The 17,268-nt window shown below is 48.8% G+C and overlaps 1 protein-coding gene across 6 annotated transcripts in view; it reads left to right on the top strand.

Annotated features, from left to right (window-relative positions):
* PTPRN2 (protein tyrosine phosphatase receptor type N2) overlaps nucleotides 1-17,268 on the top strand; it is a 620,450-nt gene that overhangs the window by 509,114 nt on the left and 94,068 nt on the right. For all 6 annotated transcript variants that reach the window (XM_052695759.1, XM_052695758.1, XM_052695760.1 and 3 more), the window contains exon 13: nucleotides 7,207-7,419. In XM_052695759.1, coding sequence (XP_052551719.1) covers nucleotides 7,207-7,419 — 213 coding nt within the window. The remainder of the gene's footprint in view (nucleotides 1-7,206; nucleotides 7,420-17,268) is intronic.

Below are 17,268 nucleotides of genomic sequence, written 5' to 3'. Positions count from 1 at the left end.
GGGGCTTTCATGACTCAGGCGGGTTTTGCCCCGGGGAGGCGGTCAGGGAAAGGGAAGAGGAGCCCTCCCCAATCCCTGCCTGCCAACTCCAGCTGTCGTGGCAAGTGGAAACAATGGGGAAGCGGGAGGGGGCTTCGTGGGACCTGTCACCTGCAGGGGCCGCTTCGTTCTGTGGGTTCGGGCCGAGATGCGCTGGAGAGGCCCCGCAACGCCCTTCCCGCTTCGTGCGGTATTGGGAACGGGGGCGGGTGGGGAAAAGTTTGGACCTTCTGTGCTCAGCCTTAGGCTGTTTTTATTTTTTATTTTTTAACGTAGGAAAGTCCGTTGAGGAAGAGACGTTGCGGGGTTCTTTGCGGTATTGTCATGCAAACGCTCTCATGATCTTTAGGTTTACTGTGATGTCCTGATTTGATGATTTATTTTTATTTTTTTATTTTTTGGCTCCTCCGTCATTGTTCTGCCCCCACCGCTTCCATCTTGCGAGAGTGGCACCAAAAAATGACGGGAGGGGGGGACACGTTAAAAAAAAAAAAAAGAAAGAAAAAGGAAAAAAAAAAGAAAAAAATCCCACATCCACAACAGAAACCCCGAACAGCTTTTCCAAATGAGTGACACAGGCGGTGTCCATTCATCGCCTCACACCGGCGAAGGGTTTGTGAACAGCCCAGACCTCCTTAGCCAATTGCTGCCAGCAACATGTGGAGGGGAGGCATCGCTATAGCAACCGGTGGATGGGCCATGTGCGGCAGCCGGCAGGGGCTGCGAGCGGCCCGATATAAGGAGGGCAGCGTCGGGGCGCGCCGGCATCCTCCGCCCGCGCCCGCGCCCCGCGGGGCCGCCCCGGGCCGCCCGCTGCCCCCGGAGCGCTCGGAGCTGCGCGGGGCGCTCGCGGCCGCCTCCGCCGCCTTTGTCTGCGCTGAGGAGGAGGGGAGGAGAGGGGGAAGTCGGGGCAGCGGAGGAGGACGGCCGGAGCCCGCCGAGGTCCGCCGAGCCCTCCGAGGGAGGAGCCGGTGGCGGCCCGCCGGCGGCAGCGCCATGGCAGCAGGTAAAGGCGGAGCAGGGGGAGCGCGGCGCGGGGTCCGCGGGCGGTGGGAGCCGCGCCGGGAGAGGGGATGGCGGCGGGGGGCGAGCGGGGCCGCTGCGTGCCCGCCCCGTCGGAGTGCGGGGGGAGCGGGGGCGGCCGGCGGGGCCCGGCGTTGGGACGGGGCGGCCGCTCCGCTGCGGGGCTCCGGCTGCGCTCCGAGAGCCGCTCGGAGGGCGCTTTTAGCTCGTGTCTGTGCGATGTGCCTTCGGCATCGGCGTTAAGTCGGCGCTGGCGCAGCGGTTCGCGTTGCTCCTTGCCGGAGATATTTGACCGAGCTCATCTGTCGCTAGCCGACCTCTTGGCTACGTTTCGTGGCTTGGACCTGCTCTGTCCCTCTGCTTATCCGTTTCGCTCTGGCTGACAAAGCCCAAGCTAAGGAGGAAATGGGCGTCCCGGTGCTCGCGTTCTGCTGCTTTCTCCCGCGTCGCTCCTCCGAGCTGGGAATGGAAGTTTCTTCACCCCGGCGTCTCCTCTCCGCACCTCCGGCTTTGCCTTCCTCGTTTTCAGGCGTGGATGTGGCTGTCCCGTTTCCTGTCCGCGTGTCCGTCAGCACAGCTCAGCTGATGCTGTAGGCTTTCATGCCGTGCTTTAACTAATACTAAGAGCCTCGAGAAAATCTTGAAGTTTACGATACGTTTCCTCTTTTGCAACCTTACACCACAAACTTCTTCGGGGTTCTCAGACCTCTGGGCATCTCAGCATCACCTCGTAGTGGGACTCAGGACAATGCCTATCATCGTTTCTCGTAACTCTAACCAGAAACTTCACTTCTGTTTGCCTTTAGGAGGAAAATATCTACCATTGATCAAGGGATCTTTGAACTCACTGAATTCTTGATTGTATTCAGTCATTGTTGGCGGCATTAATCCTACTAAAAGGTATAGAGACGCTCGAGAGTGCTTTGTGGTGTTGAAGGTTGCGGAAAGATCATTGTGCCCCCACCGATGAATAGATCTGTGGCTCTTGCATTGACCTTTCTCAGTGATTTGAATAAGCTGCAGTTCCCAGAAATCCATCTGCCCATTGTGCCCGTCGATTTGTCTAATCTTCCCGACCCCTACAAGAAGCCAAAAGCACCTTCCCCTCCGATTTCACCCTCTAGAGTGAAAGCATTACGTTGACCTCATTTCAGGTGATGAACTGACATCTGCTGAAAGCACCAGGCGAGCCGGGCAGGAGGGTGCAAGGAGGGAGGCTGAGAGCAGCCCCAGACACCTCTTCCTCACTCTCCAAATATCCCCTTAAAGCACCAACAAGTAGCCTGGGCTGTGCAGCCTGGCAGCGTGGCACTGAACCGAAACTCATGCTGTGAGCATCCCGAGGCCCTATGGCCCATGGACCTGCCTGGGTGAGGAGGGGGCAGGCACCAAACCGAGGGAGCTTCTGGTTTCCTTTTGTTTTGCTTTCTTATTTCACAAAGGAAAACCTTTTGTATCTGTGGGTATCCTAGGGACAGAGTGAGGTAGCCAGGTATGTCCTGATGCCGAGTGCGCCTCTGGGTTTCTGGTGACCTATCAAACTTAAAGAGCATAGAGCATCTCACCCTCTATCCCCAGTTACCCTGCAGCAAGAATTTGTTAGAAGAGGATTTAAGTTTAGATTTATTTAAACAAGCAAATACATATGTATCTATGTAGAAGAGTACATATTGTAGATGCACCCACACAGACCCCTACTCGTCCCTTTCTTCATGCTTCCTCTATCAAGGAAATAACACACGTTCCCTTCTAGCACCGAGCCTATTAGCAAAGGGTCCTTTTAGAAAAACAAGAGAAGCTGGTGAGCTAGAACTTATTTTCCTGAAGTTCATTTCTAAGAGGAACGATTTTCTTGTAGAATTCTTTTCTTTTGCCCAGGCACTCTTTTCGCTCCTTGAATGGCAGATTTGCAAGTACAATTTCATCTGCACAGAGGAACAATAGCTTTCAGTTGCACAAAGGATTTCTCCCACCCTGAATCCAAACCACAATGCCTCTTGCTCTGATAATAGCTTCTGAAAAGATTTTGTAATGCACAGAATTAATACATGATTATTTCCGCCTCACTTCTCTCATTTATTAGATTCTATAGTGAATTCCAAATTAAAAATAGCACCTCTCGAGTTTTTTAGCATTCTGATATTTTGAAACAAATCATATTCTCAAGTAGCTCCTTTTGCCCATGTTTATGAAGAAATCTGCTTTCTAAATTATTATTATTGCTTAGAAACCAATCTGCCTCATAGCAATGTAATAATCAAGACATTCACAAGCTGCAAAAAAAATGCAGTGTGAGGTTATTCCTAAATGAATCACAGTGGTTTTGCCTTTACATCGTGGAGGGAAGGCTGGGTGCAGCAGCTGAGCGTTGTCAGAAATACCTCCTTACACTGATAAAGTGGAATCAAACCTCAACTTCTGTGAGAGTTCTGCTTCAACCAGGAGCAGAATCAGGTCCTGTGTCCTAGGAGGAATAATGGAGTTAATTCTGCTGGGGCATCTGGAAGGTGAGCACTCACAGCCCTGCACAGAGCCCTCTCCGCTGTCACAAAGGCTTTCCTCTACTCTTCTTCCAACGTAGGTGTGAGAACTTATTTACATGAAATCCTCCATTAAATATTTACTGCCACTTGCCTGGGATTTGTTTGTGCTGAATCATGGGATGACACCATGGAAAGGGACACGGCGCTTTGATTCGAGCGGTGATTTGTGACTCCGGTGTTACGCTGCACTATTGACTGCTTCACTTTGGGCTGAGTGTAGATGTGCTCTGCCAAGGGACTGGGAAAGCCACTGTGAGATCAGATCCCGTGCATTTTTTTCTCTCTTATAATAATCGTGACAACAACAGCACAACCCTTATGGAAGCAGTGTAGCTCCAGCGAGCGCTAGTGAGTGTAGAGTCATAGAATGGAAGAGTGGAAGTGGTTGGTAGGTGTGATGCTCTGGGATGGGGCGAAGCTTTGTCATCTAGCATTTAGCATGGATTGGGCCATTGCAAAGCAAGCAAAGACCATAGCCTGAGTGTTTTGAGTTATTTTCTAAGCCGTCTGTTTAGGATCAGTGGTTTTGCCTTCATTGGGACTCGCAGTACACGTGTTTCCGAAAAGGAAATCATTCAGGGGGATGTCAATATATTCAGCTCTATAAAGTTTAAAAAATGCATAGTTACATGTAGCTAAGTTTAATATTTAATTATGTGTAATTTATGTGGTCTATTTATTTGTTGAGCCTTAGGGGAAAGAAAGGTGATTTGTTTTTCTTGTTATGCAACAGCTATTGTTCCCCTTCCACCCCGGGCGAGCACCGTGGCAGCCTGAGCGAGCACAGGGAGAGGTGTTCTGCCTTAAAAGACATCCGACTGTAAATGTCAAATTCATAAATATTTAAACATTTTTCTTTTTCGAGTCAAGTCTGACAGGACGCCTCTAATTAACCCTGGGCTCCGTTTCAGGCTGGGGCCTTATTGCGGGGAAAGAAGAATGAGAGGTTTGGGCGAGGGGAAATCTCAGCTCCTGGCTGGGAGGGAGAGGGAGGGACGGAAGGAGGGAGCTTGGAACGACCTCGCTGGATTCATTTTTACCCGTTTCATCGTTTGACGGTTGATGCGCTGGAAGGGCAGCGGGGCTGCGGTGCTGCTCTGGAAGCACCGGGAAGCTGAGGTTCTCCTGTCGGGACGCATTCCGGGGCCGGGCCTCACTGCTGCCCCAGCCCTGCACTCCCCGACGGCGGAGGTGTACGCGGGGCCGCCCAGCCGGAGGCGGCTCCCGACCCCCGGGCTGCTCCTCCTCACCGACCCTGGTGGCAAAGAGGGGAGACGGGGAAGCTCCGCGCCCCGACGGCGGCAGGGAGAGGGGCTGACTGCCCCCGATGTGATTGATGGGGCGGAGGTGCGGCTGCCGCTTCCCCATCTCCTCTTCCCTGGTCATTCCTGGCGCCTTCCCTTGGAAGGTTGTGTGTTTTATTTTGCTTTGGATTTTTTTTGCAAGCTCTTGGCCGTCTGATGCCCTGCACCAGGGACGGCGGCTCCGTGGGCTCCCCATGAAAAACGTTTCCCGACGTGGTGCCAACAAGGCACCCTAACCCTCAACCCCCACCCCACAGCCCAAAACCCGACAGTTTCCTCGCGTTTTCCGTTACGAGAAGCGGATCTCGGCCCACGCCGCTTTGTTCCGGGCACGGCCGCCCCTCGATCCCGGCGCTGCGAGAAGTTGGAAGCGGCACTCCCGTCACTATAACTACGGGAGTCGTGGGGAAAGCACGCTCCTTCTCTCCCCCGTGTTTACTCAGGGCGCTTGACAGCACTTTGCTCCCGTCATTTTCATTGTTTCCCTCGCACAGCCCTTTCCCCCTGGCGTTTGCGCGGCTCTTTCACACGGCGAAAGGCGAAGGGAAAAGCGTTTTAAAACCGCGGTGCTAAAAGCGGAGAAAGGGGAGATCCGTGAGCAGTGCGGTGGGCGAGACGGGGCTGCGCGGCGGGGACGCGCCCTCGGGGCTTGGGGGAGGCTTGGGGGGGCGGAGTGGCCTCGGGCACCGCGGGGGGCCCGAACCGGGTCGGAGGGGCTCCTCTGTGCCTTGCTATCGGGGGGTCGAGCGGAGCGGAGAAGCGGATTAACGTCCCGGGGCGCAGCCGTCGGGGAGGGGGCGGCGGCCCTTTAGCGGGGGCCGCCTATTGAGATGCAGATCGCGACCCTTGGCCCCGAGGGGACGGCGTCCCTTTCACTGAAATGCTAATGGCAGAGCGCGGCAGCCCTGCGCATCCCCGGGCCCCCGGGTGATGCCGTCGGGTTTGCCCCTCCCGGCTCGGTTTGCAAGCCCACGGCGGCCGGGGCAGGTGGCCCGGGGTGGGGGCGAGGGGAGGCGCCCCTGGAGCCCCCTGTGAAGGGGGGGGAGCGGCCCCGATCCCCTGGTGGCTGGTGGGATTGGGAGGAGGGGCCGGGGGGCGGTGCGAGCCGAGCCGGGCTGAACCGGGCCGTGCCGAGTGGGGTCCGCGCCCGCCCCCGGGGCTTCCCAGAGCCGGCCGAGCATCCTTCGCTCCCAGCATCCAGGCGAGAAAATCCGGGAGGCTCCTTGAAGCCGCATTTCCATTAACTCAGCCTCAGCCCCGGCTAATCCTCAGTACTGAAGGCAAGGAGGCTAATTAATGACAAGCTTTTACAGTCAAGACCAGCGATAATTGCTTTGGTGGCCTTTATGATTACAAGATAAAAATGGACCGGGCCTGACATAAGAGCCACTGTGTACACTGCAAGACAGGAGGAAATTAAGAGCTGGCTAGCTGAATACGGAGCAGAAAATTACTAATAGAGGAGAGATAATGAATAGGCCGGCTAGGCATTCATGGGGAAAAATCCATTTTGTTACCACGCGAAATTAGGTGGTGGAAAGGAGTTTGCTAATTGTTCTCATCTTGTAGCAACCAGGGCTGAGGCAGGGGCGTGCTTTTCAATTCATTTCCCTGGTAATTGTGAAAGGGGGAACGCGGGCCAAATGAGTCCTGCTGCAATTTGCGCGCCTGGTCTTTTCATTTTCATGTTGCGTTTTTAATTGTTGCTAATATAGCTTATAATGAAGTTAATGAGGGGAAATTATTGTACAACTTTTTAGCACATGGAGACAAGTGAAATGCACGAGAAGGATTCTCTCCTATTGCTGCAAAAATAATAGTCATCTGGAGGAGTTTGGACCTATCCGGCTCTTTTTATATTTATATATAATCCTTTTTCTTCAGTAACAGACAAAAGGAAGAACTGCCACCTACTTCTTTTTTTTTTTCCCCTGTTGTTTCGTGTCTTATTTTTCACTCAAAGGAGAAAAAAAAAAAAAAAAAAAAAAAACAACAAACGGATTTTCCCTCGTTGTTCTGTATGGTTGAGGAAGGAGGGGGGACCCGGCGGTGCGCGCACCCGGCGCCCGCCTCCGCCTTTCGGGAGCGGAAAGCCGGGAGGGGAGGGCACGGCCGGGGAAGGGACGGGAGGGGAGGGGACGGGACGGGACGGAGCGGGGGGGTCGCGGCGCTGTCCCTGCCCGCCGTTGGGCTCCGGCCCCGCTGCGAGTCGATTCTGCCGGGGGCTTCCCCCGACGGGGCCCCCGCACCGCTCCGCTCCGCGCACTCAGGCGCTGCCTCTCTCTCCTCCCCTGCAGAAAAGCCACGTCCCGCCGCTCCCGCAGCGCGGGGAAGAGGCAGAGTCGGCCAAATTTCTCCTCCTCACCCTCCTCTCCCTCGCTTGCATCGCCGGGGTCCTGGCAGCATCGGGGGTCGTCTACTGCCTACGGCACCGCGCCCACCACCGGCTCAAGGAGAAGCTCTCAGCCCTGGGGGCTGACGCCGGATCCGATGCTACCACTGCTTATCAGGTAAGTGCCGGCCTTCCTCTTCCTCCTCCTCCTCCTCCTCCTCCTTCTCCTCTCCAGCCACGTTCAGCCAGGAGACACTCTTTGGGCTCGTTTGTTTTCAGTGCTTCCCCCCCTCCCATCTCCTGTGAATATTCCCGGGAGCAGCTCCTTACTGCCGGGCAGTCCTCGTGGCTGTAAATTTGTGTCCAATTAGAAACATTCAAAGAAGGAAAAGAAAGCCCCTCGCTGTTGAAATTCTCTGAAAAATAACATTAATATCCATAATCTGTCACCCCTGCCGCTATTAATAACGAAAAATCTTTAGCGTTTCTGAGGGATGGTTCGCACGGTTATCTGAAGATGTCTCTCATTTTGAGTAATCGACTTCTTCAGAGTCTGATATGAAAAGAGCCTTTGACCCGATCTGTTGCCACCTTCTGCCATTATTCAGATAAAATGAAATGTAATGCTGATAGATGGGGAGGCGAATGGGGGCTGCTTGGCGGAGAACAATGGTGGCAGATGTGTGGCCAGGAAGGCGGGAGTGCCGCGCTGAGATTTGCTGGAACACATCACAAAACATTGGAGTTTCTCTTTCAGTTTCAAGAGCTGGGTGGAGAGAGGCTGCATCTTGCTGGAGTTTGTTTTAGCTCACGGGGCTGATTTCTTGGGGGTGTTCTTGGTGATGGCAGTGCACGTGTTTTGGTCGCACACCACGCAGCTCTTGTTTTCTAGCCCAAAATATTTGGAGTGTGGCTGGGAGAGAGAAGTCGAGAATGTGTAAATATTGTTGTTGTAGTACCCGTGTGTGCTGCGCATCGATAGGATCCTCCTTGTGGCACTTCTCTGTCAAGTTCTGTTTTACCTTCTTGCTCTGCTCAGCATCAGGCATGATGGCCTTTCTGTATTCTCAGGCTTCAGACTGGTAGCTGGGAGTCGTGCAGGAGTAAACTCGGGAAGTTTGGGTCTGTCTGTACCGCTTCTGCATTGGAAAGGAGATTGTGCAGTGCCTCTCCCCAGGCTGGGCGCAGAGAGATGGTAGTAATGAGTGATAAATGCAGATGTTTCTGTTGTGATTGGTACCTTCAGGAACGGTTTTGCTTTTCAGTTTAAATGGAGTGCTTTCTGTAAAGAGAAAATCCTCAGATATCCTTTAGGTCTTTAAATGTAATGAATTCTAAAGCAAGAGAAAGGAGAGCAAAAGCATTTCCAGTGCTTTATTGTTTTGCCAGTGGAAGAATGGGGTGTATTCCAGGACAACGTGTGGCCCAACCAGCAACTTGTCCTCTGAGTTTAGTTGGCCAAAGAGATCTTGGTTGTAAACATTTTTGTTGGTTATCAATAGGGATCTTACTGTTGATTTATTCAAACCACAATCACAGAAGGGATAGGTAGTCTCTTTTTTCCTTTTTTTTCATTAAACATGAATACACAAATCCTTTATTTTATTTTATTTTTTTTAAGAAAGCCCTCCAGGTTCCAAAATCACACTTGAAACTGAATTTGTGATAATTAACAGGACAATCTTCTTAGTGACAGCTCTAATTAATAGTATCTGTAATTAAAATCGTGCCCTTCCAGCAGGAAAATTGTTTGAATTTCTTGGAGTGACCTTTTTTGCCGTTTCTCTTGGGAGCAGAGTGGTTAAGTTGATATTGATTTTATAATGAGCTCTGGTTTGTTTAATAAGAAGCTGTAATCCAGACACTAAATGAAATGTGCGCTTCATTTCTTCTTCCAGGATTTATATATGTTTTAAAATCTCCCTAGTCAGATCTAGAAGTGTCATTTTCAGTTCAAAATAATAACAGTAAACAAACAAGCAGGTGAAGAAGCCAGGCAGTGCTTTGAGGATGCTGCTCAGTTTTTCAATAGCAGAACTGCCTTCATATTCTTTGTTCTTGACCTTTGGGCCCAATCCGAACCACCTGACTTCTTCAGCATTTCCATTGGTTTTTCAGGAGAACTGTAGTTGTGAGTGGGAGGAAAACTGTTTTTCCTTAAATACAAAGGTTTCTAAGGGCTTGGCTCCCCTCCCATGGAAGGAGATGGGAATTTTGCCATTGGTCTCAGTGGCAGCCGTAGGAGGCCCAAGTATAGGCAGGCAAAATACTTGAGCAGTTTCGCTGCTGCTAAGTAGCGTTTTAGCAACATGAATCACTGGGCCTCATTTTGTGTATAATAAACCATTCACGTGGATTTGAGGAGAAATAGGACCGAGCCCTGTTTGCATTGTCAGAATCGCCATATGTTGAGCTGTGTTAAAGGGAACGGGTATCTGGTGTGATGCGTGTTTCGGATAACATCAATTAGGTCTCAGAAAAGCAGCAATTATCCTTTTCCTCATCTTCTCTGGTATTCGTAGGGCTATAATGCAACCCGTATTCACACAGGGATGAAAAAAAAGCAGATAGCTTTGGAAATTGTACCTACTTTGTTCTCTTCTACATCGGTTAAATGCTTCCCAAGTATCTACTTGGTTAACTCAGTCTGTTTTAAAAATACAAAATATTTCAGCAGCTGCGGCCACTAGACTTTAAAACACGATGCTTCAGTGTGTTGCTGGTTGCAGCCAAAGTGACAATTCAGATTTATTTTTTTTAATTTGAAGGAGGGGAAATTGGTCGGTATGAAAGGGCCTCGTGGCCCACTGATTCAGAGGGAACGCTGAAATACTGCGTTAGTTCACATGCTTCTCCAAATGTCAGTGCTTTATATCTTCACATAAACAAGGCTGACCTAAATTTTCAAGATTTAGCAGCAGCATTTTTCATCCTAACCCAGTTCAGCCAGGAGAGTTCACTTGGGGTTTTACTCATTCCTTCCTCACCCTGTGAACTTAGCAGAGTTTTTTCCCACAGCTGTTTTCTTTTCCATGATTTTTATTTATTTATTTTCGGTTCCAGTTTACGCAGCGGAATAGCAGATTGGGAGGGAGAAAACACAAATTGTATTGTCAGGGAAACAGCAGGTTGGCTGCTGGGGCTCCTGAGTGCTGAGTGCCAGAGTTGGGAGCCAACCTCAGTGCTGCTGGGACCGCACATCAGCATTGCTGTGCAAGTGCAGCTCACACGGGGGGCTCTGGAGGAGAAGCAAGCATAGGGGGCACGGGCAGGTTGAAGCAGGCAAATAAAATATCTGCTGGAAGTGGCTGAGCTGTGAATCTGTTCTGGGGGGGATTTCCTAAGCAAGCATCAGGCTGCCAAAGTGTTAAATACGCTCTGTGAGACTAACCCCGACTGCAGGGTGACACCGGGAAGGGGAGATACACAGCCGCAACTTCATTTATCTTTGAATCGCTAAACAAATACGAAATTATAGGCTGCTTTAATTAGACTGTGGCTAAGGAGCTTTTCAGAATTAATGGCAGCAGTGTATCTCGTAAAACGCTGCGTGTGCATGAAACACAGCCCGTCCAAAGGCGGAGCGTTTGTGTGTACCTTTTAAACACGTCTCCTGTCCTTTCAAACCGCATGTGTAACGGGCAGATAAGTCAGCGGGAGCCTTCGTGGGCGGCTGAAGAGAGGCTCTCTGCCTTCCCCGTGCCCATGCGCACACCTCCGTTCATGTTTGCAGTTGTTGCTCGTGTTGCTTTGATCTCCTTTGAAAAGCAAGTTTAGTATTCTGCGAGCCCCTTCTCTGCTCCAGAAGATTAGGGCAGAAGCGTTTTAGGAATTTTCGGCAGAGCCTCTTTGATTCCTTTCACCACACCGAGCAGATTTTCTTTGAAGGTTTTGGAGCATCACCCGGAGAGAATCGGGTGCAGGGACGGGGATGGGCTGCGAGGGGGGCTGCCGAGCGCATAGCTCCGTCAGCGCACCCATTAGTGAGCAATCTATTAGTGTAATGAGTGCCTATTAGCGACTACCGCTATTTAGGAATGCTCTGCTGGATTCAGGGTGATGTATTGGTGAGTCTGGCCGAATCCTGCCTTCTGACCCCTGTGTGCAGAACGCTGGGTTGGGCAAGAGGGTAAATCAGTGATTTTCTGTTTCCAGTTGCAGAACTTTACTGTGAGCATCATCTTCTGCATCGCTGGTGATGCTCTGTAAAACATTGGCCATAATGGAACTTAAAGGCAGAAGTTAAAATGTGCTGAAGCTGGCTTCGGAGAGCTCTCTTTTAATATTTTATGTCAATAATGTGCTTTTTAATTTTCCTTGGCCTCAGCCAAAATAACTTCCTTTAGAAAGCGAGGGGGCAAAGACCAGGCAGTTTACAGTGAGCTCCTTCTGCAGCTGCCTGAGATATTCAAGGTTACGCGAGCTGTGCAGCGTCAGTGCAGCTGGGTTACATCATCCCCTGGTCTAAAGCTTGTTCCAATAACGTGACTTGGCAGGCTTATAATTGTGAATTATATGTTAAGTTCTGTATTGTTACTTGTGTTACACTATATATAAATTATATACTCCTTTGTCAATTTCAGTCTTAATAGTTACATGATCCTTCTGGATTCAGAGCCACTAAAAACTTCTCAGTGCTTTGAAAGATTTGATCCTGCTGGTAGTTTTGTGGAGAGATTTTAAGAAAACAGCATTTACAACAGGGATTTTGCTGCTACAAATATTTTTAAAGGCTCCCACTGAAAGAATCCACTCTGTGTAGCCATCATGCCCACTTCATGTATTTAAATACAGATAATTCATTGCATCTAATATGATTTTGTCTTTTAAACTCTAGATTGATTTCATAAGCAAACATGCTTTTGTAGTATTAGAGGTTAACACAATAGTAATACTGTATATCAAGTCCTTAGAAAATAGAGTTTTGTGAATTAAATGAAATTTTAAAAAGACAAGTTTGCTGACCTTCCTTGTCAAGTTTTTTATTGAAGTTAACATCAGGTCCAAGAACAAAGTAAGGTGGGCTGGTCAGTGCCCTGCAGTAGTGCTCACTTCTATGTAAATTGCCTCTATGTACTCTCACTAAACCTCAGCTATCACTGAGGACGATGAATATTCGATACATGAGCATTCAGTAAACTTCTCAGTAACGAATACATTTAGTAAGGATTTTGGATAGATGCAAGTTTTGCCATAAGGCTCAATGTGTTTTCTTTTGGGAAAACAAAGGACAGAACATACTTCTAATCTTTTCCTTTCTGGTGTCCTTATTAAAAGAGAAAAAAATGTTGTCTTGTGTGACTATGAAGCAACAGGACTATAAAATATACACTGGGAGCTGTATGTATTGGAAGAGCTGTTCTTGTCCTTTCAGGCCTCTTTGCTGTGTGTTACGTGAGCAATTCTCTTTAATCAGTGTTTTGTCTTACGATAGACCTACAGTAACCTACAAATACTTTGTATGTAATGTTGTTACCTAAGCTAAAAGAGGAAAGATCTAAGTTAGGAAGAAATTTTTTGCTTATGGGGTGTTGAGGCCCTGGCACAGCTGCCCAGAGAAGCTGTGGGTGCCCCATCCCTGGGAATGCTCAAGTCTAGGTTGGATGGGGCCCTGGGCAGCCTGAGCTGGTGGGTGCTAACCCTGTCCATGGCAGAGGGTTGAGACTGGATTATCTTTAAGGTTCCCTCCAACCCATGCCATTCTATAATTCTATGATTATATAGCAATGTAACAGTTTTTTCAGTCTTCTAAATGCTCATTCCATACAGCAGTGCATAGTAATAAAGGGGGAGAAGAAAGAGTTGAGAAATGTGTAAGGGTGACTAGCAGAGAACTTGCCTTATGCTTAGATATTTTGTTGATGCTGGCTGGTGAATGGCCAAAGCAGAATGAGGCAGAACAAGAGGTGTGTAGATGTGGATCTGACTTAGGAACTTATAAAAAGGATCTTAAGCTCCTGGAAGTGTGGAGCTCCAGGGAAGCCCTTCCTCTGCATGAAAGGAAAACAGGTGCCATGTGGAGTCAGATTTGAAGGGGATAACCCTTCGCTAGGCTGCAGGATAGGGCCAAGAGGAGGTGGTATCACAGAATCATAGAATAATCGAATGGCTTGAGTTGGAAGGGACCACAAGGATCAAGTTCATTTTCCCCTGCCACCGGCAGAGTTGCCAATCACTACATCGAGTAGCTGATCAGATTGCCCAGGGCCCCATCCAACCTGGCCTTTAACACCTCCAGGAATGGGACATCCAGAGCTTTTCTGGGCAGCTGTGCCAGCGCCCCGCTACTCTCGCAATAAAACACTTTGCCCTGAAATCTAATCTAAATCTCCCTTCCTTCAGTTTAAAACTATTTCCCCTTATCCTGTTGCTGTCTATCTGTGCAAAAAGTTTATTTCCCTCATGTTTATGAACTCCATTTAAATATTGGAAGGCCACAGTAGTGTCTCCCTGCAGTCTTCTCTTTTCCAGGCTGAACAGCTCAGTTCCTTCAGCCTGTCTTCGTAAGAGATGTTGTCCAGCCCTCTTAATCATCTTCATGGCCCTCCTCTGGACCCTGTCTAAAAATTCTACATCTTTCCTGTGTTGAGGGCTCCAGACTTGGACTGCAGATGAGGCCTCACAGAGGCAGAGTAGAGAGGGACAATTGCCCCGCTCACCCTCCTAGCCACCCCTCTTCTGATGGAACGCAGGGTACCATTGGCCTTCTGGGCTGCCAATACACACTGCCAGCTCGTGTTACGTTTTTCAGCAACTAGGACCCCTAAGTCCTTCTTAGCAGGGCTACTCTCAGGGCGTTCTCCCAGTTTGTATACATACCTGGGATTACCTCAACCTTGCACTTTGCTTTGTTGAACCTCATTAGGTTCACCGGGGCCCACCTTTAGAGTTTATCAGGGTCCTTCTGGGTGGTGTCCCTTCCATCTACTGTACCAACCACACCTCTCAGTTTGGTGACATCAGCAAACTTGTTGAGGGCACACTCAATCCCTTCATCTGTGTCATTGATAAAGATGTTAAAGACTGCCGGACCCAAGACAGACCCCTGAAGGACACCACTCATCACCAGCCTCCACCTGGACACAGAGCCATTGACCACAACCCTCTGCCTGTGACCTTCCAACCAATTCCTCATCCTCCAATCAGTGCATCCTTCTAATCCATATCTCTCCATTTTCAAGATGAGTATGTGTTGGATCGAAGACTTTGCAAAAGTCCAGGTAGATGACATCTGTTGCCTTTCCTTTGTCCAAATGCTGTCACTGCACTCCATCATAGAAGGCCACTGGATTAGTCACACCTTCCCTTGGTGAAGCCAGGTCAGGCTCTCCCCTTCCTGTACTTGCTTCTTTTTCCCTATCCAAGGGGACAGAATGGACTTGGTGTGTTATGGAGCAAGGACAAAAGTGCTGCAAGCAAGAACGTAAGAAAGCGCTAAGAAGGAAAATATTTAGAGGGGAAATGAAGATGGTGACTCATTTTTAATAACTGGGAAAACCGGAGTCGCCACCCCAGGGGCCTTTCTTACAAGAAAGCCTGGAGGCAGCCTGGACGTATGGGCCCTATCTCACCTAGAAAATGGACATGGTTGGCAGGGCCCTGTCACCACATCAGGCTGGGTCGCCCAGCCTTCTCCCAAATGATTCTCTGTGCACAGTTAGCAAAGGCCAAAGAAAATAACTGTATTCTCTCACTGGGCACCTTTGTGAGTCTGTGGGCAGCCTGTTCAGAGGGCAAATGCCGTTACTGCTGCTCTTGTGGTCAGCTTGGTGCCAGTGGAGCTGAGGATGGACTCATGTGCAATGGGTCTTCTGCCTCTGGTGAGTCCATCCCACGCTGTGCCCGGGCATGAGAGGAGACAGCGGTAAGCACAGCCCTGCTTAATGGGCTGAAGAGCATTTAATCTGCAGTTCCAAGCCATACATCATCTCAAGTGTCCTGACTTCTTTCTGGAATAACTGCAGTGTCTTCACTGGTGTTTTTTCAGATGTAATATAGAAGATATTCAGGCCCGTATTTCCTACATCCTTTTGCCTTTTTTTCTGTTTTCAGATTTTTTTCTTTTTTTCTTTTTTCTTTTTTTTGGGTAACTCTGCTATCGTGTTTCAGATTTGACACATTTCTCTATTGTACATTTTCTGAAAACTCCTCAGTTAACAGTGAGATCTGGCTTCTTGAGCCTTTCCTATTATTCCTTCCATGTACTGTGCTAGAGGGGAAAAAATATGTGTATTTTTGAAAGTTTTTAGCTGGGAAGGTTTTTATTTTGCAGCATAAACCTTGTATCAGGGTCACGTTCCCAGTAAGAGAGTAAAGATTCATTCCGTGTACATAAGCAATTGCTGCAGGTGTTTGTTGGTTCTTGTAGGACATGTTGCCTGGGAGCAGAAACAGGTTGCAGTGTGTGGTTTGAAGTCTGAAAGGTGCAAAACAAGTGTTCTTCCTACTGCCTGTGTTCATCGTGCACATCAGTCTCGCTCAAGGAAGTGGGAATCTTTTGTCCTTTCTAGACTGTGTGCCTGTACTCAGCCTTCAGGAAGGATTTGAAGCCGGCCATTGCCACCTGAGACTTTTCCCTGATAAAGCCCAGAGAGGCTGTGGATGCTCCATCCATGGAGGTGTTCAAGGCCAGGTTGGATGGGGCCCTGGGCAACTTGGTCTAGTATTAGATATGATGGTTGCTGCCTGCAGCAGCAAGGTTGGAGCTTGATGACCCTTGAGGTCCTTTCCAACCCAAGCCATTCTATGATTCTGTGATTCTATGAAACCTGTTTGGACTTGGCTGTTTCATGGGACAGAGAAACAAAAGCAGATGTTACTTCCTCAGCTTCCCCTCTGCCTGCAGCCTGGTTGTGAAGCTCTTGGAGGGAATTGGGTGTTGCAAAGGCTTTGCTGGTTTTGCTGTGGTATAAACTGAGAGAAGTTTGACCAGAGCAGAGCCTTCCTAGAATCTTGCTACACATCTGCTGCCATCTTCCCAGGGCCTCAGGTGCGAGACCTATATGCTTCTCAGTTCAAGGGACAGAGATGATTCGTCTGACTTCTTTGTGCTGTGATTGTTGCTATCACAGTTTCTAAACCCTCATAGCAGCAGTGGATGACACTGCAGTGTGGATCACCTTGCAGTGCTGCATATTCCAGCTTAGGTTCCCTTCTTTCAGCCACTTGCATTCTAATAAAATAACTGAGTGGAGACTAAAAGAGAGAGGCTGTAAAACAGCACTCCTAGAAGTGAGATCTTTCAAAAAAATAAAATTAGTCTTGGAAGGATGGGAGACAACAGCTTTTGAATTGGAGAAAATCAAATTCAGCGTAGGCGGCTTGGCCAAAAGAGAAAATGCATTAGGTTTTCTCTAAGCTTTCCCAAGCAATTTCTAGATTTTTTTTGCAAAAGGCACATCAGTGATGTTTTACTGATGTTTGCTTGGGATGCTGCATTTTGAACAAGCAGATATTTTGATCAGGGAATTTATTATTATTTTTTTATTTAATTGTAATATTTCAGATGGATAAAATGCTCTTCATGTTCCATACAGTTTTTTTTTTCTGTTTTTCCTTTCTAGCTAACGTGGTGCAGGCTTCCCGATGATTCCTGTTTTTTCCTTCTAGTCAGGACTTCTGCTTTGCAGAGCTGTGTTCAGAAGTGGTTGCTCTTGTCCTCCATTATGTAGATAGCACAGCATTACCATGACAAAACTTACTTCAGGTTTGAGTTTGCGTGTTTACCATAGCAGATTAGAATCACTCCCCTTGCCCACGTTGAATATCATCTAGCTTGGAGATTCTTTCTTTCATTTCATGCAGGTGGGAATGCTATTCCTGGCTTAGTCTGGCAACAGCAGAAATGAGAGAGCAGCAGTTTTTAAGAGAGCAGAGGTTTTAAGAGAGTAGCAGTAGGGTCATAACTACCAACCCTTCCTACTTTCTAGTACTGCTGGTGTGGACATCCCACTAATCTTCAAAAATGTATAGGGGGGAATATATGCAGATGTCAGAGAACTACTCATCTTTCTCAGTATGAATAAAA

This window comes from Tympanuchus pallidicinctus, unplaced genomic scaffold (assembly GCF_026119805.1).
Source record: "Tympanuchus pallidicinctus isolate F22 unplaced genomic scaffold, pur_lepc_1.0 scaffold3, whole genome shotgun sequence".
Lineage (NCBI taxonomy): Eukaryota > Metazoa > Chordata > Aves > Galliformes > Phasianidae > Tympanuchus > Tympanuchus pallidicinctus.
The sequence above is the reverse complement of the archived record's forward strand: the minus strand, read 5'-3'. Positions and strand labels throughout refer to the sequence as shown.